At 45.7% G+C, this 26,129-nt stretch overlaps 1 protein-coding gene across 3 annotated transcripts in view; it reads right to left on the bottom strand.

Annotated features, from left to right (window-relative positions):
- Positions 1 to 3,837: 3,837 nt before the first annotated feature.
- Positions 3,838 to 26,129, bottom strand: part of CACUL1 (CDK2 associated cullin domain 1) — a 41,764-nt gene continuing 19,472 nt past the window's right edge. For all 3 annotated transcript variants that reach the window (XM_068255408.1, XM_068255409.1, XM_068255410.1), the window contains exons 4-9: positions 25,966 to 26,061; positions 21,917 to 22,019; positions 21,740 to 21,829; positions 11,347 to 11,485; positions 8,143 to 8,186; positions 3,838 to 5,727 (exon numbers count right to left, since the gene is read on the bottom strand). In XM_068255408.1, coding sequence (XP_068111509.1) covers positions 5,690 to 5,727; positions 8,143 to 8,186; positions 11,347 to 11,485; positions 21,740 to 21,829; positions 21,917 to 22,019; positions 25,966 to 26,061 — 510 coding nt within the window. In that variant the 3' untranslated portion in view covers positions 3,838 to 5,689. The remainder of the gene's footprint in view (positions 5,728 to 8,142; positions 8,187 to 11,346; positions 11,486 to 21,739; positions 21,830 to 21,916; positions 22,020 to 25,965; positions 26,062 to 26,129) is intronic.

The raw sequence follows: 26,129 nt of genomic DNA, 5'->3' as shown, positions 1-26,129 counted from the left end.
CTTACCTGCCTACTAGATTACCGATACCTTGGGCTCCGCCTACCTTCCCTTAACATATACAGTAATCCCCTCAGAGGAGTTTAGTCTGACTCCATTAGGAGAAATAAGACCCCCCTTTTTTGTTTTATTTTGGAGCTGCGACCACTACACCCGCTTTCCATAAAGACCGAGTGGGGACATACTTCCTCACACGCCCATAACAGTGGTTGCCTGGTGTGCAACCTACATTTGTGAGTATATCTATACTTCATTTTATATATTGCTCCCGACCAGACAATATTACACGATATTGGGCTCCCAGTGTCCGTGTCTTTTTTCTCGCCTCTAAAAGATCGAATCGGCTCACATTGATAACAGGGTCAGGAGCCAATAAGATTCCTGTCCGAGATTCCTGAGAGGCTCCTGATCGGCGCAGAGAGCTCTGCTGTCATAGCGACGGGGGAGCAGCGGGTCTGTGCAGTGTGACATAGGTAGGCCCTGTTTCCTTGTACCAGCAGTCTCTGGTCCTGAAGGAGCCAGAGACTGCTGGTACTAATGTGGTTTAAAGAGAAACTCCAGTGAAAATAATGTAATTTAAAAAAAAGTGCTTCATTTTTACAATAATTATGTATAAATGATTTAGTCAGTGGTTACCTATTGTAAAACCTTTCCTTTCCCTGATTTACATTCAGACATTTATGACATGGTGACATTTTTACTGCTGGCAGGGGATGTCACTGGAAGTAGATGCTGCTTGCTTTTTTGGCCGTTGTAAACAGCTATTTCCCACAATGCAATGAGGTTCACAGACAGGAAAGTGCCAGGATCATGGTCCTCACAGTTTCCTGTGGGAGGGGTTTCACCACAATATTAGCCATACAGACCTCCCCCCCATCCTAGTAACAATACTTATTAGCATTGGTAGTCAAGCATGATACACCCCATTATTTTCAATGGTTAAGCATTGTGTACCCTTCTAATAAATACCCCTCATCAGCATTGGTGGCCAAGTGTGTTGTGCCCCCTGCAAATAAATACCCTCATTAGAATTGGTAGAAAGTGTGGTGCATTCATAGCCCCTATTAAAATTGCTGCCATCCATCCTAATAACTGCCTCCAATTCCTGCTGGTGCTTAGTAGCAATGGTCAGCGAGATGAAATTTTACAGAACTTGGAAATGGACGAATCAAATTCAGGATCTGCTACATCTAATTGCTTAAAGGGAACCTGAGGTGAGAGAGATATGGAGGCTGACATGTTCAAATCCTTTTAAATATTACATATTTCCTGGCTGTCCTGCTGACTCTCTGCCTCAAATACTTTAAGCCATAGACCCTGAACAAGCATGCAGATCAGACATCTGACAAGATTAGCTGCATGCTTGTTTCAGCTGTGCGATTTGGACTTTACTCACAAAGATCAGGACAACCAGCCAACTGGTATTTTATAAACTCCTTGCAACCACCTAATGCCAATTGACGGTCGCAAGGTCAAGTCGTGGGTTGGGGTTTTGCAGGGTATTGCACACATCATCAGTCTCCCAGTTGCAATCACCACTAGGAGACTGTTAGACAGCGCAACTGCCATCTATTTACTTTGTACAGCACTGCGATCTACAGCAGCATTGTACTGGCGACAGCAGTGTCACTCAGCTGTCCCCTGGAGAGGCCCAGAGAGCGATTGGCTCTCATAAGCTGATGCCTATGAGAGCTGGTCGCTGGGATTGGCTGGTGGGGGGAGGGAGGGTCTTAATAAAAATAAATAAATAAAAAATAGGCAAATTAATTTAAAGAAGTAAAAAATAAAATAAACATCCCAGCAGTAATCAGAGCCCACTAACAGAAATCTCTGTTGGCGGGCAGAAAGGGGGGGGGGGGGGAATCACTTGTGTGCTGTGTTGTACGGTCCTGCAGCGGACCCTTAAAGCTGAAGTGGCCTATGGTCCTGAAGTGGTAAAAAGGAAATTAATATGGCAGCTTCCACAGGTCACACACCTCAGGTTCTTTTTAAATTTCCAAGATGCTTAAAATTGGCATCAGCTAAGAATTATTGGCATCTCATCGACCATCCCCATTGGTTAGTGTTCCGGTAACCCCCCAGAGCCAGGCTTGTTTCCACTGATGGCAAGGTGATATGCTTCCCAATAAATGCTGCAATTTGCATTGATGTTCACAGTGTTGGGTCCACTAATAGTTGTCCTTATTTGGAGTGACAGCAGTCCAGCAGACACGGGCAGTCATTCTGTCCACCAAGTGCACTGAGGGATTAACCCTTTCCAATCCAATTTTGGGTTCTTCCACGTCCCCCCAGCAGCAATTACTTGCTGGGGGGATAGAGACATGTGGGTGACCTCGTAACGCGGTGGTGGCGGTGATGTGGAGGATGTGCACCTCCTCGCTCTAGATCAGGCATGGGCAAACTTAGCCCTCCAGCTGTTAAGGAACTACAAATCCCACAATGCATTTGCCTTTATGAGTCATGACTGTGGCTGTCGGACTCCTTCAATGCATTGTGGGGCTTGTAGTTCCTCAACAGCTGGAGGGCCAAGTTTGCCCATGCCTGCTCTAGATGAAGGAAGCAACCCGGCATCAAGTGGAAGGGGCAGCGCTAGCTCGCAAGCTGTAGCTCCACCCCCTCGCACAGGCCCAGATTTACATCACAGGAGTCAATAGGCACACATGCCCTGGCACATTAGATTTTGGCCTTCATGAACTTAAAACCCCCCAACAAAACTGCACCGGAAGTGTGCTGCCTGTCCCAGCTGTCACTCCTCCCTTACCCATCATAGGTTGTTACCGGTGTCCCTTAGCATTAGGTAGCCAGAGGTACTTTCAGTATTAAGTAGCTAGATGTGCCCCTGACTGAAGGGAGATTGCGCCATTGGAATGCCAAGAGCAGAGTGAGCAATTCATCAGGACTCTGCATAGGGGAGGAGGGAGGAAGGCACTCTGGGAGGGGAGTGAGCCGCCTTTCCATCATCGGGCGCCTGTAGGCACGTGCCTTATGGTAAATCCGGCCCTGCCCTTGCATGCGCACCAGTATAGTTTTGTTACTACATTGTGCTGCGTGGTGCTGGATGGGATCAAAGTGTCATACTTAGTCCAACACTTTGATCCACATAGGGAGACGGCATTCTAGACTAGGATCCGGCAATGGTGCCGATAGTGACAGCCCAAAATGCACCCATGTACTATTACGTGGCACAGTGCTGGAGGATGGAGCCGGCGGGAATCAAGTGCTGGACTTGGACACTTTGAATAGAAGGGTCTGACACTGTCCTGAATTTTATCCAGTAAAAGCGCCATCTAGCGGCAGACAGTTTTCCAACATTGGACCTATGGAGGAAAAGGCCAACGTCGGATATAGTCCAATATGCAGTGGCATAACTACAGAGAAGCAGCCTCTGCGCCTGCAAGGGGGCCCAACTACTAACCTTCCTGCTCTCTGATACTCCAGATTGGGTGTATTCAGGGCTACACATGTTAGGTATTTGAAGATCCCGAAGGCCACTTTTGTTTTATGACCCTGATAAGATGGGCCCCACAGGCTGTGAAGGTCACCAAGGGGGAGAAAAGGAAGGTTTGTGAAACTTAATGGGATCCCATCAAAGTTTTGCCGGGGGGCTCCACGATTAGTAGTTATGCTCCTGCCAATATGGGATTGGAAAGGGTTAACAGTTGGAATCTATCCTTTACCCCACCAACCTGTTTCATCGTTTTGTGCTCTAACTTGTCTGGCTCTAATGGCCCATTCCAGAGACCCTCCCCCCCCCCCCCCCCCTCTCTCACTAACTGTGATAATCTACCATCACCCCTTACAGAAGGCACACCCAGTCATCATAAAGAACTCTCTGCACCGTACAGACGATAAATATTTATTTGTCATTCAGTTATAGAAATAGTGCACAATATGTAACAAATATATCTCTCACAACAGTACAACCTCTGTGAGGAGTCTTCTGTCCTCCTGCTGCATTGTAGTTCCAGAATCTTACCAATCAGACCCCCACAGAGCCCCTGATCATGCAGGAACCGAGCTGTGGATGCCCACTGGTGGCAGCAGTAGGACCTGCTGCACAATAAGACGCCGCTGGCTTTGATTCAAGATCTAATACAGCAGTGATCTCGGTCAGCATCTTTCTGATTAATCTGCTCACAAGTCCATTAGTTACACACCGCCCTCGTATTTCATGTCTCGGCCTCTCCGCAAAGGACCGAGGCGAAGATTAATCTGCTGATCAGAAGGAATCTAACGTGTCTGTCTGCAAGAGAACCGGGCAGAATATAAAAGAGATAAAACAGGTCATGATGGTCGTCAGTTATCATGGCTGGTCTAGCTCCACAGTCAACCCTTAAAAACTGTATTTTGCAGAGAAGACAGAACGAGGCCAAAAGTAGAACACTTGACAAGTGCTCTTTTCTTTGCATGTACCTATAGTCAATTTCAAGGGGGAAAAAAATAAAAATGAAAAATAAAACAAAGTGCAACAATACAAACAAGCCAGAAACTGGAAACCACCTGGATACTCCAGCAATGGAAAGGAACCGATAAACTTGGCTGGCAATTTTAGTTACCCTTCTACAACTGCAAATGGCGCATGGCTAATGCGTAAAACGTTGCACTAGAACAAGCTTTGTGTGCATTCGCTGGAAGAAATGACCGCTGGTGGTGCCCGGGTCATGGAATAAGCAAATCCAGATCTCTAAGGCTGGTCCATGTAATTCTTGCTGGGTCCTCGGTGCCCTCCTCAGCGTTAGAACCAGCAGTCTTGGCAGTAAACGTGCCGTGCTTGCGATGCATGCTCAAAATATACTCTTTTACCAGGGCATGCTGGAAAATATTGCATGTCCTAATTGCATGACTCGAAAAAAGGAGACCAAGAACCTGGCTCTTATTGGTGGTTCGTTTTGTATCCAGTCAACAGCTTGGAAAGATCTCTGAAATTTACAACCATTATTACAGTTTTTGTACTTCCAGGAGGAGGACTCTTCGATATTTAAATTTTTCCCCAACCCGTTATTCCAAAGGGATTTTTGACTTCAGTAGAGTTCTTGTCCACAGAGGAAGGAGGACACAGTGGTTGGAAGTAATGACTGATGCTCAAAAAAAAAGGAAACCTGAGTTGAGGACAGTCGTAAAATTAGTACGCATGAAATTAGACGTCGTAGCTCTGTGTCCATCATCGCCAATCTTGATTTTGTATATTTACAGATCTAGTAAAGGTAAAATAAAAACACTTTCTGGGCCATTTAATCTCTTTTGTACAGCATTTATACAACGAACAGAGCAGCTGAAACGTCCGTTAGCGTGGAAGGAACATAACGGAGGAGAAGGAAAGTGGCGAGCTGATATTGGGGAGGTGAGACGATCGATGCTGGAGGAGTGGATAATGAGGCGATGTGTTTTTTTTCCCCTGTCAGGTCACCCCACTGGTATTATTTCTCAGCTGCTCGGCAACCATAACTTTGTCTGTAGCAGCAAAAGTTCAAGTCTTCTTTTAAAAAAAAATAATTATAATTATAGATCTGTATGTACATATACACCAACAACAAAAAATCCTCATCAACACAAAGTCCACGTCAGGCCATGTTCGGTGATAGAGGTGAGGAAATAAGAGGTAAAAAAAAAGGAAAAAAATATCACAGCAGTCACAACATTCCACTATGGTAAAGCACAGGGGCCCGGATGACATGTCTGAAGGGCCCAGATCTTATCTGTAACCTTGAGCGCTGCTGCTGCTGGAGCCATCTGAAAGACAGAAGAGCAGGAACATGAGCAGGGATGAGCAGTCCTCACAGGGGAAGCAAGATATTTCAAAGAATGCAGCACTGATAATCAGAGGGTAGGGGAAATGTATAAAGGCAAGCAGGGCTGTGGAGTTGGAGCAATTTTGGGTACCTGGAGTCGGAGTCTCTAGGTCGGATGTACTTGGTCCGCCAACAACCTCTATCTAGATCACTGGAGCACAGTAATATTGTTTGCCAGGGCAACAACATAAGCAGGCTAGTTACCCCCAGGACCGTGGAATTGGAGTCGAGGAGCCAGAGTAATTTTGGGTACCTGGAATCAGCGGTTTCATAAACTGAGGACTGGTAAGCATTAGACTAAGGAGTTGGAGTCAAGAAATCTGAGTCTGAGCAATTTTTATTACCTGGGGCCACATGCAATTCAATTTTTCTCCTGAGTTTTCTCCCAGGAGATAATTTTTCATCTTCAATTTAAAATAACTATTTAGCACTTTGCTAAAAAAAAAAAAAGTACTGAAAAGTAGGTGAAAAAGTACTGTCAAAATTATTTTGAATATTTGTTTGCTTGCTGGTGGTGTAAAAGGCATTTTATTTACACGTTGTGAATCTATCAACTGGGAGAAAACTCAGGTGAAAAAGTGAATTGCACATGGCCCCTGGAGTCGGAGGTTTCATAAAACTGAGGAATCAGAGTTGGAGTCAGATGATTTGTGTACTGACTCCACAGCCCTGAAGGCAAGTGCACACAGGAGTATCTAGTCCCTGTGGCTGCCAATAGGTCCTGAAAGGGAGAATCAGGAATCATCCAGTACGGTTTTAGTTTTACAATGGTGCACAGCGAAGGCTTGCTTGCATATCCCGAGACTAGTGAAGGTCATGTATTAAAGAACTTATGAAGAAGCATGTGATCAGTTTGGTTCCGATTTGCTAGTCATGATCATTTGCAGGAAGTGATCACAGACAATTAGAGCTGATCAAGCAAAATCACATGCTTCTCCATGAGTTCTCCTAGACATGACCATCACTACAAGAGACGTACGGGGCATACAGCTCTCATACACAGAGCACCTTCGCAATCATAAGCAGGACTGTCCCAAATGCAAACCCAATATTGATTGATACCCAATTTTACATTAAATATCCTGGTTTCAGCATCAGAAACAATTCTTATATCTATACATGTTGCTGTATATTGATATGTAGTACCACCCTCCCAGTGATGTTAACCCTAGGCTATGATGTCACAGCATTCTATCTCAGAGGACTCTGGGACACCAGGTGTTTCTGCTCATTTAATAACAAACATTTCACAGTGATACACCTTGCCAGCAGTAAAGATGCCGCCATCTGTGATAAATTTAAGAGTGAAACTACGGTAAACAAAAAAGACTAATAAATCAGTCAATGCTTGCTCACTGTAAATAATAAGCAATTTTATTAAAGGGACTCTGTATAAACGTTTTACCCATATGCTCGGATCGCTCCCATGTCACCGTCCTCCTATGCTCTCGGCTTCGGGAACTAGGTCCCCACATTTCCATCAGTCGGAGCCAGGCTGACAAGAGAAAAGTGTGCTATTTGCGCATCTCTCCAGCAGGCGCTGGAGAGATACGTAGAGGTGGCAATTCTCCGGCGTAGACTGGCCCCGGCTGACGGAAGTGCGGAGACCCGGTACAGGCGCTGCAGACAGCAGAAGACGTCGGCGTTGGAGCAATCAGAGCATATGGGGCTAGAGGAAGCCCCAGGTATGTATAAATCATTTTATTGAGTTAAGCTCTGAGCCACTTAAAAATAACTTAAAGTGGCTCAGAGCTGAACTGAGTAAGACTGTTTTTTTACATACCTGGGGCTTCCTCTAGCCCCGTATGCTCGGATCGCTCCCACGCCGCTGTCCTCCGCTGCCCGCAGTTCCTGCCTGCACTTTCGTCAGCCGCCCCGGAGTCTACGCCGGAGAATTGCCACCTCTACGCATCTCTCCAGCGCCTGCTGGAGAGATGCGCAAATAGCACACTTCTCTTTGGTCAGACTGGCTCCGACAAAAATCCATTTAACGATGACTGCATAGTGGAATAGGTTGTTCTTGGTTCTCTCTGTCAACCACCTCTATCTAGATCACTGCAGCACTGTTTGCTGGGCCAACAACACGGACAGGCTAGTTACCCCAGGGGTGAAAAATTAGCCGCAGCAAATGGAAACACTTAGAGGAAAACTAAAAACCAAAAAGTTAGGTGCCACCCATAGTTTTGTAAAGAAGCAGTGGGTATCTGGCTCCTGTGATCTGACCAGTCCTGAGGTCGCCACCCTGGTAATGGTTTTCATAATTTTTTTATAAAATAATTTAGTACATTTTCACTATGCAGAATGGGTGCAGCACTTCTGGGGTGAGTATTAACTAAACAGTGTACATAAAACTTACTGTATGATAATTCATCTCCAGCTCTCTTCCGGGACTGGTCACCTCTGAAAAAAGAAGAATCACATAAGTGTCAGAGTGTGTCTTCCATCACAGAAATAAGCTTTTGATGAGACCAGGCTGAAATCTAGTTGCATATTATTATTATTGTTGTTATTACAAGCTGGTGGCGCAAACAACGCTGCACAGAGCAGAAACGCATGTGCCATCCAAACAGCACTGTGGCCAATTACAGTGGAGTGGGGCAGGAGGGGGCATGTGCATAACAGAAAAACACACACAGGCACACAACAGCCAGCTTGGTAATTGCAATTATAGATTTTGTGGATTTGATTTAAAACAAACTGATTTAATTAACGATTTAAATCACTAGTCAGTAAGGCTTGATTTAAATCTATGTTGATGACCTGTTCACTGCAATTCGGTCACCAGAGGTGAGGAAATTACCCACCCCTACTGTGGTACGAAGTTCAAAATGAAGGGAGGTCATACATGCGACTCTACGTTCGTCGTGTACACATTGAAGTGCCCTTGTGGCCTTCTTTATATTGGGCAGACTACCCAGAAGATGAAGAAAAGGCTTTAGTCACATAAGCACGCTATACGTGAGAGATTGGTTGACCAAGCCGTTCCATATCATTTTGTTCAAGCGAATCATAGTGTCAGTCAACTGAGATACATGGTTATAGAACAAGTACCTCCTCTTAGAAGGAGGGGTCATATTAAAAGTCTCCTTTGGAGAGAAGCGCATTGGATTAAAGGGCTTGACACCATGGAACCCAGAGGCCTAAATCGGGAATTGGATCTTCTTCCTTTTATATAATTTATTTAGAATTTATTTTGTTGCCTCTGGTTTCCATGGTGACAATGCATATACTTTCCATTATGCATATGATTGGATTCAATATGTTATGTATTGAAAGCTGTTGTATGTGATCTGGGTTGCCCTGCTGCATGTATTTGCCTCTCTCTGCACCCCTGTTTTCCCCCTTCACCCTTGTTGTTTTAGTTGTGTATTCAGTGACAATCTGTGATAGATATGAGCTAGGTTTAAATCGGTAGCAGCGGCGGCAGACCTCTTCCGCATTCCATCTATGACAATGAGAGCTGACCGTCGGCGCTCTCGTCATTGGTTGCCGGCTGGAGTGGGCGGTGTAGACGGAGACATCATGCCGCTCAACGTCACTCCCCGCTGTTCCCCATCAGGTCCGCCGTGTGGTGGGCGTGTTTGGTGACGTAGGGAGATGTCGGAACTAGGAGACGGCCCTAACTGCCGCTGCTGCTGTTTTGAACATTGAGAGGAAGGGCTCCCTATAAGAGTCCAATTGGATAGCAGTATAAGTTTTCCATCAGGTCCGACTTGGTATGGACCATAGTGATTGGTTGAGAGCTGTGTGCCTTTACTATTGGCTATATCCCTCACATGTTTGCTATATAAAGCATTGAGAAATGCGATGTTATGTATTTGACATTCAGCCTAGTTTGAGAAAGGAGCTTTTGCTTCGAAACGTTGCAACTATGGCTGTATTGTGATCTTCATTAACCTCCCTGGCGGTAAGCCCGTGCTATGCCACGCAGGGGGATTTCTCAGGCCCTGCTGGGCCGATTTTGATAATTTTTTTTTTGCAGCACGCAGCTAGCCCTCTGATCGCCGCCGCTCTGCACCGATTACGCGGCGCTCGCTGCGCCGTGAGGTCCCCCCCCCCCCCAGACCCCGTGCGCTGCCTGGCCAATCAGTGCCAGGCAGCGCTGAGGGGTAGAGGGGTAGATCGGGTCTCCCAATGACGTCACGACGTCGGTGACGTCATGCCGCCCGTCGCCATGGCGACGGGGAAGCCCTCCAGGAGATCCCGTTCTTTGAGGGGCTGGGGGGATGCCGCTGAGAAGACTTTTAATTATCTAAATTACCCTTCTTCCCTCCCCCATCTGCCTATCACAGCGGTTCGCTTCTGAGTTCCCCAGGGGGATAGCAATGTCACACTGCTGTCCCCTGTACAGCGCTGCTGTAGATCGCAGCGCTGTACATATTAGACAGTGATCGCCGCTCGGACACTGAAGGTGGGGTGGAGCTCCGCTTCTCAAGCAGGAGATGCGCGCACAGCGTGATCTCCTGCAAAACAGAGCCCCAGGACTTTGTTAGGCGGGCCTGGGGCTGCCGCCGCGGCCACGCCCGTCGGCGTGACACGGTCGGCAACTAGTTAAGGTGGCCATACAACACTCGACTTCGCGGCCGATCGGCCATTCGATTCGATAATTATCAAATCTGATGAAAGTAGGTGCCGCCAAGAGCATGCTTATTCGACAACGCGAATAATTTCTGGTTGAAATTGGTCGCATGTATCGATCAGACATGCTGCAAGATGCCAGACCATCGTGGTCAATAGAGTGCAGCAGTAATGGTGAGCGATATCAGGGCAAGCAACGCAACCCCCGGCTAGGCCTGCACGATTTTAGGAAAAAAAATTGAAATGAGATTTTTTTTTTTCTGTAAAAAAAAAAAAAAAAAAAAAAAATAGCAATTTTTGATTTTTTGCGATTTTCTTCAAATCAAGCTTTAGCATTAAATTCACAATGTACAGTAACATTTACAAACATGCATTGCCCGAAAATGACATCATTCTATCAAATTGCAGTAAAATTTATTAACATGGCATCATACTATCATTGTGAATTTATCAAAACAAATAGCAGCTATTAATAAATGCAAAGCAGAATACCACAGCAGATCCTAGGCAATGGCCACTAAGGCCTGGTGCACACCAAAAACCGCTAGCAGATCCGCAAAATGCTAGCAGATTTTGAAACGCTTTTTCTTATTTTTCTGTAGCGTTTCAGCTAGCATTTTGCGGTTTTGGGAAGCGTTTTTGGTGTAGTAGATTTCATATATTGTTACAGTAAAGCTGTTACTGAACAGCTACTGTAACTAAAAAATTTTTCTCATAGAAGTGAATGGAAATCTATCAGAAAAACAATTGGAGAATCGATCAGAAAGTAAATCAGCCATCAGGGTAGACATTGCATTGCAAAGGCATTGTGTAGAGATGTGCCATTGTCAGACTCCCAGAGGAGGTGTCAATTGCAGGGCAACACTAGTCCCTGCATTACTCTCTGGGATAGGCACCGCAGCTCTACCAAACAGGAAAAGCTGATCACCGATAAACGAAACAGGACAGAGGCAATATAAAATGCTTCAAGTGGACCACTGACCTGTTGAATCCATTCTGCATCAGTTCTTGCTGGAGTTTCTGGTCCTGTGCGGCGTAATCCTGCAGCTCTGCCTCCATGGCTGGCGGCAAAATGTTGGGGATGAATTTGGAGAAGAGCGTTGGAGCGAGCTGGGACCATTCTATCAGATGAAAAGAGGACATAGGGTGAGAATATTAACCAGCTGGGCGGTATGGACGAGCTCAGCTCGTCCATCACCGCCGGAGGCTGCCGCTCAGGCCCTGCTGGGCCGATTTGCATCAAATAAAGAGCAGCACACGCAGCCGGCACTTTGCCAGCCGCGTGTGCTGCCCGATCGCCGCCGCTCTGCGGCGATCCGCCGCGAGCAGCGGCGAAAGAGGGTCCCCCCAGCCGCCTGAGCCCAGCGTAGCCGGAACAAAAAGTTCCGGCCAGCGCTAAGGGCTGGATCGGAGGCGGCTGACGTCAGGACGTCGGCTGACGTCCATGACGTCACTCCGCTCATCGCTATGGCGACGATGTAAGCAAAACAAGGAAGGCCGCTCATTGCGGCCTTCCTTGTTTATTCTGGGCGCCGGAGGCGATCGGAAGAACGCCTCCGGAGCGCCCTCTAGTGGGCTTTCATGCAGCCAACTTTCAGTTGGCTGCATGAAATAGTTTTTTTTTTTATTCAAAAAAAAACCCTCCCGCAGCCACCCTGGCGATTTAATCAGAACGCCAGGGTGGTTAAAGCGGACCTAAACCAAACATTTTTTTTAATTCAAAATATTTAGTTGCACCACCGTAACACATACCAAGATAAATAAACACTCCTTCCAGCCTATGAGCATTTCAGTGCATGCTTTTCACCCTTCTCTTTGCATAACTAGGGTTATACAGGTGGCAGCCATTAGCAATTCCTCCTTTGCTGGACACCATCTACTCCACCAGTTTGCCGGATTATTTGCCGGCAATATGAAAGGAAGGGAGGGGTTTCTCCAATAAATGTAAAATATTTTATATTTGTTATCATGCAGCTGAAAAAAGGCTGCCATTTATTATTATAATTTAGAAAATAGATTTTATTTTTGAAATCTTGTATTTTTAGTTTGGGTCCACTTTAAGGTGTATCCAGGTGCGCAACAAAACACTCATCTAGGAGATCCCCAATGCTGCAGCCGAGGAGAATAATACCACATCAAAGACATCATGTGTCAAGATGATTAGAGCTTAGTGTGTGATCTCGGTACTGCCAGCTGGACAAGCTCTGTGGTCTAGCCTGGCTCATCTCAGAATTGGTGACTAAAGGCCCATACACACGTCGGATTTTAGCGAACGACCCGTCGTTTGAACGTTCCGTCGTTCGGACGTTTTCGCGTCAAATCCGACGTGTGTACAGACTATCGTTCGGGTGATAAGACTGGTTACCAGCGATCCGCCCGGCGGATCGTTGGTAACCAGTCTTATCTCCCGAACGATAGTCTGTACACACGTCAGATTTGACGCGAAAACGTCCGAACGACGGAACGTTCAAACGACGGGTCGTTCGCTAAAATCCGACGTGTGTATGGGCCTTTATTGAGGCAGTGCTCACAACTCTTCACTGGAACGGAACAGTCCCTGCTCCGAAGAGAACTGCGGTGCACTGTAAGACACACCAATTTATGCCAATCAATTCACTGGAATTAAATTGAAAACAGACCAAAACACAAGATTCAGGGGACCCAAGCCCATGGTGGGCTACATTGGCCTCTATTCATAAAGCATTCCCGCATGCGGTAATGCTTAAAACAGCTGACTTTACCGACCATTTAGCAAAGTGTCCATTCATAAAAGCTGTTTCCGCATGAAAAGCTGACATTCCTGAGCAGTGCGGGAAATTACCGCCTTATGCTGTGATTTTCACAACACGTCACTACATGTCAATTCATACAGTTTAGAGCAAGCGGAATGGGAATGGAGAATACTGTCTGTTTAGATAAGCATGTAACGCGATAAGCATGCGGATAACAGTTAAGTTAACGGAGACAGAACTCCTAGGCGGCAGCAGTGAGAGCAGAGCAAACAAGGCATCCCAGAATACCAAGGCTGTGTTTTTTTAACCCCTTGGGTACCTGTTTTCAGATAAATTTCACATCAGAAAGCATGCATGTGTAACATTTCTTGAAGTTCTTCTAAGCTGTGGCAATTAAATAGATTGTTTAGAAAGACTAATAGACAGATTCATAGAAGATTCAGGGCAAGGAGAGGCAGTTTTAAAGAGAACCCGAGGTGGGTTTGAAGATTATTATCTGCATACAGAGGCTGGATCTGCCTATACAGCCCAGCCTCTGTTGCTATCCCAAACCCCCCTAAGGTCCCCCTGCACTCTGCAATCCCTCATAAATCACAGCCACGCTGCTGACAAACAGCTTGTCAGAGCTGGCTGTGTTTATCTCTATAGTGTCAGTCTGCTGCTCTCCCCGCCTCCTGCAGAACTCCAGTCCCCGCCTGCATCCCTTCCCTCCCTGCTGATTGGAGGGAAGGGACAGGGGCAGGGACTGGAGCTATGCAGGAGGCGGGGGAGCAGCTGAGACTGACACTACAGATGTAAACACAGTCTCACAACACGGCTGTGATTTATGAGGGATTGCAGAGTGCAGGGGGACCTTAGTGAGGTTTGGGATAGCAACAGAGACTGGGCTGTATAGGCAGATCCAGCCTCTTTATGCAGATAACATTCTTTAAACACACCTTGGGTTCTCTTTAAAAAAAACAAAAAAACTAATGCACATCTAAAAGGGAAGTTGGGGCTGCCTCCTTTATAGTAACTGTCTCTGCACAGAGAAAATGTATCAACTCAGCCAGTGCGGGAATTCCCCGACCTTTAATAGCAAGTGTAAACTTTTTTTTATGAATTAGCACACAAAACAGTCTAAAATACCGATGCGGTGTTTTCCATCCAAGATTTTTTTTTCCGCTCTGTGCCTCTTGGAGGAAATTCTAGGAGGCGCAGGCGCTATGGGGAGAAAAGATGGGGAACCCAACGACAACAAGCACTCCCAGGATAGTTCTTAAAGTGGACCTGAACTCTTGCACAGGAAAGAAGGAAAGCATAGAGAAATACACCCTGTATGTATTTAGAGAGTTCAGCCTGTCTAATTCCCCCTCATCTGCGACTAATCACCACTGTAATTCGATCTCTCAGCTGTGTCAGCTGGATGCCTTGGCAGAGCAGCAAATTTGTAAACACAGTATGTTAACCCCATGTCTGCTTCCATGACAGCAGGAAGTAGACACTACAAATTTATTGCAGAAGTTACATTCACCTGTAACAAATGTTTTTTCTTTAACCACTTCAGCCTACACAGCCTTGAAAATCGTATGCATCCGAGCAACGTTCACCTCCCATTCATTCACCAATAACTTTATCGCTACTTATCACAATTAATTGATCTAGATCTTGTTTTTTCCACAACTAATAAGGCTTTCTTTAGGTAGTACATTTTGCTAAGAATTATTTTTTTCTAAATCCATTTTAACAGGAAGATTAAAGGGATACTGTAGGGGGGTCAGGGGAAAAATGAGTTGAACTTACCCGGGGCTTCTAACGGTCCCCCGCAGACATCCTGTGTTGGCGCAGCCACTCACCGATGCTCCGGCCCCACCTCCGGTTCACTTCTGGAATTTCAGACTTTAAAGTCTGAAAACCACTGCGCCTGCGTTGCCGTGTCCTCGATCCCGCTGATGTCATCAAGAGCGCACAGCGCAGGCCCAGTATGGTCTGTGTCTGCGCAGTACACTCCTGGTGACATCAGCGGGAGCGAGGACACGGGCGTGCAGGCGCAGTGGTTTTCTGACTTTAAAGTCAGAAATTCCAGAAGTGAACTGGAGGCGGGGCCGGAGCATCGGCGAGTGGCTGCGCTAACACAGGATGTCTACCCGTTAGAAGCCCCGGGTAAGTTCAGCTCATTTTCCCCCGACCCCCTACAGTATCCCTTTAAGAAAGAAAATAAAAAAAAATATTTCTCAGTTTTTGGCCATTATAGTTTAAAATTAATACATGCTACCGTAATTAAAACTCATGTATTTTATTTTCCCATTTGCCCCGGTTATTACACTGTTTAAATTATGTCCCTAGTACAATTTATGGCGCCAATATGTTATTTAGGAATAAAGATGCATTTTTCAATTTGCGTCCATCACTATTTACAAGCTTATAATTTAAAAAAAATAATAATAAGATACTCTCTTGACATGCATATTTAAAAAAATGTTCAGACCCTTAACTTTTTTTTAATTGTCATTTATTTTATTTTTTTTATATAAAAAAAAAGTATTTGAGTAATTTTTGGTGTGGGAGGGAAACAGATAATTTTAAATGTAAAATAATGTAATTTTTTATTAAAAAAAAATGTATGTGGGTGCAGTTTACTATTTGGCCACAAGATGGCCACAGTTAAAAAAAAGTCCTGGAAGACTACGATCACGCTTCCAGGAACAATAAAAAGCACAGGAAACTTTTTTGGGGCAGAAATACCGCAGTCTGATTAGAGAGCGTTAGTTTTTCTGCGCGATCTTAGATCGGTGAATCGGTATTATATTCCCATTCACTGATCGGGGAACTAACGGCAGGCAGCGGGAGCACGCGCGATCGCGCGCCTCATGCAGCGGGAGCAGCACAGTCATATCCGTCCATATAGACTTAAGTGGCTAAGGCAATTATGCTGTTGCTTATCCTTTAGAGCAGAGAGGGAGTTCTGAGTTCAGGTCCGCTTTAAACTGTAATCTAGCCCACCCTGGGATTTATGTAATAGATCTTGCTCTAGTTCAGAGTACTATAAGTCTGGTACTCACATAAAATTTTGACGGCCCAATTTTACTTTCATGTAGTATAAGTATATTACCTACACAATCTGTTCATTGTATTCAAAATGAATTTGGACTCATACTACATGAGTGGCAAAATTGGTCACTGATTGGCTATTCAAAATTGCATGTGTGTATGCACCCCTTAACCATTTAAGGTTTCTGGACGTAGTAGCTACGTCCAGAAGGCCATGTGCGCTCCCGAGGCCGAGGATCGTTAGCCCAGGAATCAATCGGAACATGGAGCCCGATGTTTGCTTCCTCTCCCCAGCAGAAAAAAGCGACCGCTTCTCTCAGAAGCCTCGCTTTTTCTGACTCTTCCGTCCCCCTAAGCGTACATGTTACGCTTAGAGTGACGTAATGTAAATAAACTCGTGGCTGCCATCTTAGGGCCAAATTGTAAAACTACACCTAAATGTAAAAAAAAAAAAAAAAAAAACACATTACAAAAAAAACACTGTTTTAAATATCCATGTAAAGATGAAAGAAAGAAATATATATATATATATATATATATATATATATATATATATATATATATATATATATATATATATATATATATATATATATATATATATATAAATAAAATTTTTAATTTTTTTTTTTTTTTTTTTGTAGTACAAGCTTGTAAATAGTGATGGATGCAAAACTGAAAAAATGCACTTTTATTTCCAAATAAAATATTGTCACCATACATTGTGATAGGGACATAATTTAAACTGTGTAATAACCAGGACAAATAGGCAAATACAATACGTGGGTTTTAATTATGGAGGCATGTATTATTTTAGAACAATAATTGCAGAAAACTGAGAAAAATTTTTTTTTCTTATTCTTCCTGTTAAAATGCATTTACAGTAAAGTAGCTCTTAGAAAAATGTACCACCCAAAGAAAGCCTAATTGGTGGCAGAAAAAACATAATATAGATCAGTTCATTGTGATAAGTAGTCATAGGCGAATGAATGGGAGGTGAAAATTGCTCGGATGCATAACGTGAAATCGACTGAAGGCTGAAGTGGTTAAATATAGGGTGGATTGCTCCATGCTCATACACTGCCTAGGCTACAGAGTACTGTTGGAGAGCCAGAGACCATAATCCACACAGTGTTCTCCCCAGGGCCAATTAGGTGGGCGGGCCACCCGGCTGTTTTTAAATCCCGACCGCCTGTTGTCATTGGCCCACCTAGCTAGGAAAAAAAACAGCCAAAGCAGAAGCGTCCGACCGCGCTATACTACATCATGCCGACACAGCTGCAGTCAACACGCACGCTTTCTCCCCTCCTAGTCAGTCCTCTGCCTCCCCTCATCTCTACCTCCGTCTGTAGCCTGCATAAGTATGCAGATAGGCAGCAGTGGGCGTGGCCGCAGGCAGGCTGGAGGGGCTCACCTATCACGGATTCTGCCCGGCATTCTTTCTCCAGGCTCCGTTGAAACTTTTAGAGCTGCCAGGCTTCCTTATGTTGAAAACAGGCTTGTGTAATGGTGCAGCCAATCGCTGCGCTCTTAGCATGGCTTGGGGAGTGGCTTATACAGTGCTGTGTTGTGACACACGTGGAGGCAGCTGGCGGCAAATGAAAGATCATGGAGGGAGCCAGGGTTTGTGCACAGAGCAGCCAGGCAGAGAGAAGAAGCAAGCACAAATACAGGTTGGCTTAATGCAGGGCTGCCAAATACGTCCATCGCGATCTACCAGTAGATCGCGAAGGACTGCTGGGTAGATCGCGTCGGCATTTTAAAGACGCTGACTATGCAGCGCTGGCGTACCGTCTGATTGTGCTGCTTTGCTGCCCTATGCAGAGCAGCACAGAGCACACAGCCAATAGGAAGAGGCTAAGGGAGCGCCGCGTCATGCCCACCTCCTTCCTCCCCAGCCCTCCCACTTCCTCTTTGTCCGCCGCTCTCTTCATGTCGTCTGGAACCCCGTCGCTGACCCTGCATGCCTTGCAGCACAGACATCTGATTAGCGACAATCCATTCCGCAGTGGAGAGGAGCGGTGGGTAAGGACGTGTATACAGGAAGTGCTTTGCCTGTATACACGCCGTTACCCTCCGCTCTCCTCTCCACCGCTGGTCGCCCCTATCAGATGTCTCTGCTGCATGCTCCTCAGGGCATGCAGGGTGAGTGAAGGGGGGTGGAGGAGAGCGGCGGCTGGTGGAGGGAGAGGGCATCTATGTCTAACTATCTATATGGCAGGCACGTATGCCTAGCTATATATATGACTGGGGCACCTATACCTAGCTATCTATATGTGGTGGTGGGGGGGACCTATGCCTAGCTATCTATGTGGGGGACCACCTATGCCTAGCTATCTATGTGGGGGACACCTATGCCTAGCTATCTATGTGGGGGACACCTATGCCTAGCTATCTATGTGGGGGACACCTATGCCTAGCTATCTATGTGGGGGACACCTATGCCTAGCTATCTATATGTGGGGGAGACCTATGCCTAGCTATCTATGTGGGGGGCACCTATGCCTAGCTATCTATATGTGGGGGACACCTATGCCTAGCTATCTATGTGGGGGACACCTATGCCTAGCTATCTATGTGGGGGACACCTATGCCTAGCTATCTATGTGGGGGACACCTATGCCTAGCTATCTATGTGGGGGACACCTATGCCTAGCTATCTATGTGGGGGACACCTATGCCTAGCTATCTATGTGGGGGACACCTATGCCTAGCTATCTATGTGGGGGACACCTATGCCTAGCTATCTATGTGGGGGACACCTATGCCTAGCTATCTATGTGGGGGACACCTATGCCTAGCTATCTATGTGGGGGACACCTATACCTAGCTATCTATGTGGGGGACACCTATACCTAGCTATTTGTGGGGGACACCTATGCCTAGCTATCTATGTGGGGGACACCTATGCCTTGCTATGTGGGGGACACCTATGCCTAGCTATCTATTTGGGGGACACCTATGCCTAGCTATCTATGTGGGGGACACCTATGCCTAGCTATCTATATGTGGGGGACACCTATGCCTAGGTCCCGTCCCATGGAGGAAAGACTTCTTCGACAGTGGGAGGGACAAGTACCTAACAAATTGCAAATTGTTAGCGGAAACTAACATCCTCCAAGTGGTAGACAGGTCATGTGTATGCTCATTGTGTATTTGAATCCCATGAGTGGGGTGTGCACTTTTTTGCAGGTAAGCACTCATCTGTTTTTAAGTAGCGCTGTTCATTTCTTTGCTATGTTTGATTGATTTATTTCTGGTCAGCTGCTCCCACTTAATAGTTTTCCTTTGGTGTATATGCAGAGCCTCTGTTTGGGTTCAAGGTGCGTTTGCAGTTTCTGGGGGGGCTCAGCGCATCTCTGAGCTGAGGCCATTCAGAGGCGGCCTGGTGATGCGCTGATCCCACTTTTTTTTATTTTTTTTTATACCTAGCTATCGATGTGGGGGACACCTATGCCTAGCTATCTATGTGGGGGACACCTATGCCTAGCTATCAATGTGGGGGACCACCTATGCCTAGCTATGTGGGGGACACCTATGCCTAGCTATCTATGTGGGGGGACACCTATGCCTAGCTATCTATATGTGGGGGGCACCTATACATAGCTATCTATATGTGGGGGGCACCTATGCCTAGCTATCTATATGTGGGGGGCGCCTATGCCTAGCTATCTATTTGGGGACACCTATGCCTAGCTATCTATATGGAGGACCACCTATGCCTAGCTATCTATATGTGGGGGACACCTATGCCTAGCTATCTATATGTGGGGGGCACCTATACATAGCTATCTATATGTGGGGGGTACCTATGCCTATCTATAGGGGGGCACCTATGCCTAGCTATCTATATTGGGGGCACCTATGCCTAGCTATATGGGGGCACCCATGCCTAGCTATCTATATGGGGGGACCTATGCCTAGCTATCTATATGGGGGCACCTATGCGTAGCTACTTATATTAAGGGCAGCTATACCTGGCTATTTTAAATGTTGGTAGATCTCTTGAGCTCGGGAAGTTTAAAAGTAGCTCGCGAGTCAAAAAAGTGTGGGCACCCCTGGCTTAATGTGACTGCGCTGGCAGTGTGGATTCACACCCCTCCCCCTAATCACTCCTCAAGATGACCCGGTGTGTGTGGACTGCACAATCTCAGAGTATCCCAGACAGGACACTGGCCAGCTGCATACAGAGGGGACTCTGCTTGTCTGGTCACAAGGCTTTGTTAGATAGCCTGATTTCAGTGTGCAGGTGATCATCTGAGATAATATAGGTGGTGGCTGTGTGGTTTTTTTTTTTAATTTTTTTTTATTAATCCAGCTTTTTGCCAGGGCTGCGGAGTCAGAGTCGAGGAGTAGGAATAATTTTGGGTACCTGGAGTTGGAGTCGGAGTCAGCGATTTCATAAACTGAGGAGTCTGAGTCGGATGATTTTGCACAAAATCCACAACCCTGGTAAGTATTAGACTAAGGAGTCGGACTCTGAGCCATTTTGGGGAACCCGGAGTCGGAGTTGGTGGTTTCATAAACTGAGGAGTCGGAGTTGGAGTCAGAAGATTTTTGTACCGACTCCACAGCCCTGCTTTTTGCTGCCTATTTTGGATCAAGATCTATTATCATTTATGATAATTTGTATCACCCCTGCCATCATGTAACTGACTATCCACAGGTGAGCGTACAATCTAATTCCTGACTTCATGTCACTATCTATCCACAGAAGAGCTTACAATCTAATTCATGCCTTTATGCCACTTACTATCCAGGAAAGGATCTTACCATCTAATTCCTGCTGTGACGACACTAACTATCCACAAACGATTTTACAATCTATTCGCTGCTGTCGTGTCCCTAATGGTTGGTACACACAATGAGATTTACTGCCAGATCGATTATTTCCAGCATGTCCTATCTGATTTCCATAGGATTAAATGAAAAATCAATTGGAAAATTGGGCATGTTGGAAATAATTGATCTGGCAATAAATCTGCCAGAACATCGCATGGTGTGTACCTAGCATAACTATCCACAGAGGAGTTTACAATCTGATCCCAGCCATTATGTCACTAACTACAAACAGAGAATCTTACAATCTAATCCCTGCTGTGATGTCACTAACTATCCACAGAGGAGTTTACAATCTAAACTCTACCGTAATGTTACTAATTGTACTCAGAAGATTTTACAATCTAATCTTTGCCGTCAATCATGTCGCTGGGGGAACCTGAGCACCACAATCTGAAACAATTTATCCCTAATGCCTGGTACACACAATGCAATTTTCTGACAGATTTACCATCGGATCGACTATTTCCAACACGTCTAATCTGATTTCTAAACAAATTTCTGCACAGTTTCCCATAGAAGTGAACAGGAAATCGATTGAAAAATCAGATGTAACATGTTGGAAATAATCAGTAAATCTGTCAGAAAATTGCATTGCGTGTAGCAGGTACATCGGCTTGTCTCCTCCTCCACATATGCTGTAAGCAGAGTTGCACTGGTCCTGCATTCCCCTGTCACACCCCACCCGGCTACTTTTTCATGCCACCCGGCTGGAAAAAAAAACCTGGGGAGAACACTGCCACGTGACAATTTGAGAGACTGACAGGTACTCACCAGGCCTCAGTGTGTACAGGCCCTTCACTATGTTGGCCATGGTAGAAGGAGTGATCTGGAAAGGCGTAGACTGGGCTTCTATGAGTAAGGCTGTAGGGTGGAGGGACAAAGAATTTGTGTTACCGGAGACAGGAGGACTTATTCATCTACCTCTTCATGAATACGCTGTCTACTTACGCATCAAATTGTAGATGTGCTTCTCAGCCACATGACTGGTGAACAGCTGAATGAGGTCGTCCTTCAGGTCCCGGTTCAATTTAGTTTCTATGTAAAACTTATTCTGAAATATATAGAAACAAACCTAAAGTTAGTACAGGAAGCAGAGTCCACCTTTAATGGCACCCCCTCTGTTATGGGGATCCCGTTACTACAGATTGGGGGGGGATAATAAGGTTTTAACCCCCCTTGCGGTTTGATTATTGCAGATTTTAATGTCTAAATGCGGTGCAAATTTTTTACATTCTTACAGACCATAAAATAAAATACCACAGACAAATCTGCGGCAGCCCCTGTAGTTTCTCACCTCCCTGGGATCCAGCGCTGCAGTTCCCCCTCTGTCCTCCGGGTGGCGCTGTAACCCTATCGTGAGAGTCTCACCAAAGGGATGCAGAGCCTCCGAAGACAGGAAAGAGAATGGCTGCCGGCGAGTGGATCCCGGGGGAAGCGAGTTAAAACACCCGTTGCACATAAGGCTCTGCACAAGCCTCCTGGCAGCTACTCCGAGTCAGGCTCGGGATTACTGCTCCTGGTTGCTTTTTTTTCCCACCCAAAGCCTGACTCGGGGATACCACCAGGGAGGTTAATAACTTACTTTTTCAATTTTTTCAATGATGGAGTAGTGGCTAGCACTCTTGCCTTGGTCCTCGCCTTAGCACTGGGTCCCCGGTTCAAATCTTGACCAGGGCACTATCTGCAAGGAGTTTGTATGTTCTCCACCTGTCTGTGTGGGTTTCCTCCGGGCACTCCGGTTCCTCCCACATCCCAAAAACATACAGATAAGTTAATTGGCTTCCCACTAAAAATTGGCCCTAAACTACGAAACATACACTACACCAGAGGTGCCCACACTTTTTTCGGCTTGTGAGCTACTTTAACAATTAGCAAGTCAAAATAATCTGCCCATGTACAATTTTAAGAGCACAACTGTATATACAAAGTGGAAAATGTAGTGCAGTTGGGATCTACCATGACGTCCTTCGATCTACTAAATGGGCACCCCTGCACTACAGGATACATAGATATAAGACTATAGTAGGGATTAGATGGTGAGCCCCTCTGAGGCACAGTTAGTGACAAGACAATATACTCTGTACAGCGCTGTGGAAGATGCTGACACTATATAAATACTAAATAATAAATAACTTTAATTTTACTTTTTGGCCACTAGAAGGCACAATACATTATCCTGGAAGTTACAAAGAAATATTCCATCTTTGTTGTAGCTGCATTTTTTACTCTCACTTTTATGAGTTAACATGCCTTCTGATTCGAGGCAGGTTTATTCATTTATGACGCTTTAAATGGCTCGGAGGAACGCGTTTCCCTTCAAATCGCAGACACGTAAATCCTGCCATAAATGAGTGACGGGGAGGAGGGGGCGTACAACTGCCGCAACACTGGACGCATATATGCATCCAGATTGATTTACCGTGGCTCAAAGGGTTTAGTAAGTAGAGTTAAAGCAAACTGAAAAAAAACTTATGAGATAATTAACTGTATGTGTTTTACTAACGGTAAATAGAACAGAAAACAGAAGCCTCAATTCACGGAGCTTTATCAAACACTTTATCAAACGTTTGATAATTTACCTCATGGGTAAAATCTAATTTTGAATTCACTAAGGTGTTATAGATTTATCGAATGTTTAACAAATCTAGATTTGTTCAACAAAATTAGATTTACTCATGATTTACTCATGAGGTAAATTATCAAACGTTTGATAAATTGTTTGATAAAGCTCCGTGAATTGAGGCCTACCGATATGTCTCACATTTGCATTGCCAGTTTGTGTTCTTTTTTAAGACTGCAATCTAAACACCAGCCAGGACAGTCTGATGTAAAATCAGCTTCATACAGCTGAAAAACAAATAGAAGTCTTGACCCTCTGTATATTTTGGAGACAAAAATCTTATCAGCAGTCTTTTCTCTGCTAAATAAAAGTGTTTTGCCTTTTATTTACTTTTCAGGACATCAGGCTATACTGGACTTGCTATTTGATAAGCTTGTTTGCACAGATAACAGAACTAGTTTGTTTTTTTTCTTTTAACCCTCCTGGCGGTTTGCAAAAAAATCGCCAGGGGGCAGCAAATTTTTTTTTTTTTCATGTAGCGAGACAAAGTCTCGCTACATGATAGCCGCTGCTCAGCGGCATCCCCCCAGCCCCTCCGATCGCCGCCGGCGATCGGAGATCCGGAGATCCCGTTCAAAGAACGGGATCTCCCGGAGGGCTTCCCCCGTCGCCATGGCGACGGGGCGGGATGACGTCACCGACGTCATGACGTCAAAGGGGATTCCGATCCACCCCATAGAGCTGCCTGGCACTGATTGGCCAGGCAGCGCACGGGGTCTGGGGGGGGGGGAGGGGGGCGGCTGCGGCGCGACAGATAGCGGCGGATCGGCGGGTAGCGGCGGCGATCGGGCACTGCACGCAGCTAGCAAAGTGCTAGCTGCGTGCAGCAAAAAAAAAAAATTATGCAAATCGGCCCAGCGGGGCCTGAGCGGTGCCTTCCGGCGGCTTACCCCGAGCTCAGCTCGGGCTTACCGCCAGGAAGGTTAAAGAGGAACTTTACTAAATATAATAAAATTGCTTGTTTTTTGCGATATTTTTTTTTAAAGTATGTAATTATAAGTGGTGACATTTTTACTGCGTTGTGTGTTCCAAAGCCAGCAGAAATAATACCTGGTCTTCCACAATTCTCTGGTAGGTGAATTTAAACAGGCTAGGTTAAACATCACTGGGAGGGTGGGGCTACATACCAATAAACAGCAATATATAGATACAGGAAGTGTTTCTGATGGTGAAACCAGTAAAAATAAAAGAATGTAGTAAATTTTTCAGGATACCCCTTTACGTTTGTAAAAGGAGGTATCCTGAATAATTTACTACATTCTTTTATTTTTCCCTGAAGTTGCTCGTTAACACTTGCTGTACAGCAAACCAGAAAGGAAAATCAGACAATTTCTTAGTAGAGCTAATATTATATGTGTTGTTGTTGAATCACTATAAACCTCCTGGGCGTTACGCACGCTGGAGGGTTTGCAGCTGACAGTCCCCCATTATAATTTTAAGCGATCGGATAGCTGTGAAAGCTTCAGCTAGAACTAGGCTAGCTAGTAGTGGTGGCCGGCATCCTCAGATTACTTTTGATCCCCCCCCCCGATCGGCACAAGTCTCCCCAGACAGCTCCGCTCTTCTCTATGGGGAGGATCGAACATGACGTCATGCGCAGACCCGATCCTCCCCATAGAGGGGACCAGAGATGTGCATGCAGGCTGCGCGATCTCTGGATCCGGGGGGGGGGGGGGTAATTTATTTAGCCGCGATCGGGGGGAATTAAAAGTAATCTGAGGATGCCGGCCGCCACCACTAGCTAGCCTAGTGCTAGCTGAAGCTATCACAGCTATCCGATCACTTAAAATTAGAATGGGGGGGGGGACTCCTGGGGACAGCCAGCGGTGTCGGGCATACCGCCAAGGAGGTTAAAGGGCAACTGTAGTGAGAGGTATGTGGAGGTTGCCATGTTTATTTCCTTTTAAACAATATCAGTTGCCTGGCTGTCCTGCTGATCCTCTGCCTCTAAGACTTTTAGCCATAGCCCCTGAACAAGCGTGCATTCGATGTTTCTGACATTATTGCCAGATCTGACAAGATTAGCTGCATGCTTGTTTCTGGTGTGATTCAGATACTACTGCAGCTAAGTAGATCTGCAGGATAGCCAGGCAACTGGTATTGTTTAAAAGGAAATAAATATGGCAGCCTCCATAGTCTTCTCACTACAGGTGCCCTTTAAGTAGAATCCGACACTTTCCGACCACGTGGACCACAGCACGCAAGGCCCATCTATCCTCTACTGCCTCTCCGAGCTTGTCTAAGCTCATGTCCTTAGCTTCCATGACCAATACTATATGTACCTATGTTTATCTCATGATGTCACTTTAGGTGCGCTTTAATGCTTTCCCCTCTAAATATCTCAAGCAGTTAATTAGTTTGAAGCATCAGAACTCACCATGTAGATGAAGAGGGGGACGATGCTGTGCAGGGCCCCCATGTATTGTCCCAGAGCCGTGTTAAACTTCTCTATATACTGTTCGGGGGAACATGCCTGCAACACAGAACAAGAGACTCAGAACACTCTGCTTCAGAATGAAGCTGTGCAATGTAAACAATATG

This window comes from Hyperolius riggenbachi, chromosome 10 (genome assembly GCF_040937935.1).
Source record: "Hyperolius riggenbachi isolate aHypRig1 chromosome 10, aHypRig1.pri, whole genome shotgun sequence".
Lineage (NCBI taxonomy): Eukaryota > Metazoa > Chordata > Amphibia > Anura > Hyperoliidae > Hyperolius > Hyperolius riggenbachi.
The sequence above is the reverse complement of the archived record's forward strand: the minus strand, read 5'-3'. Positions and strand labels throughout refer to the sequence as shown.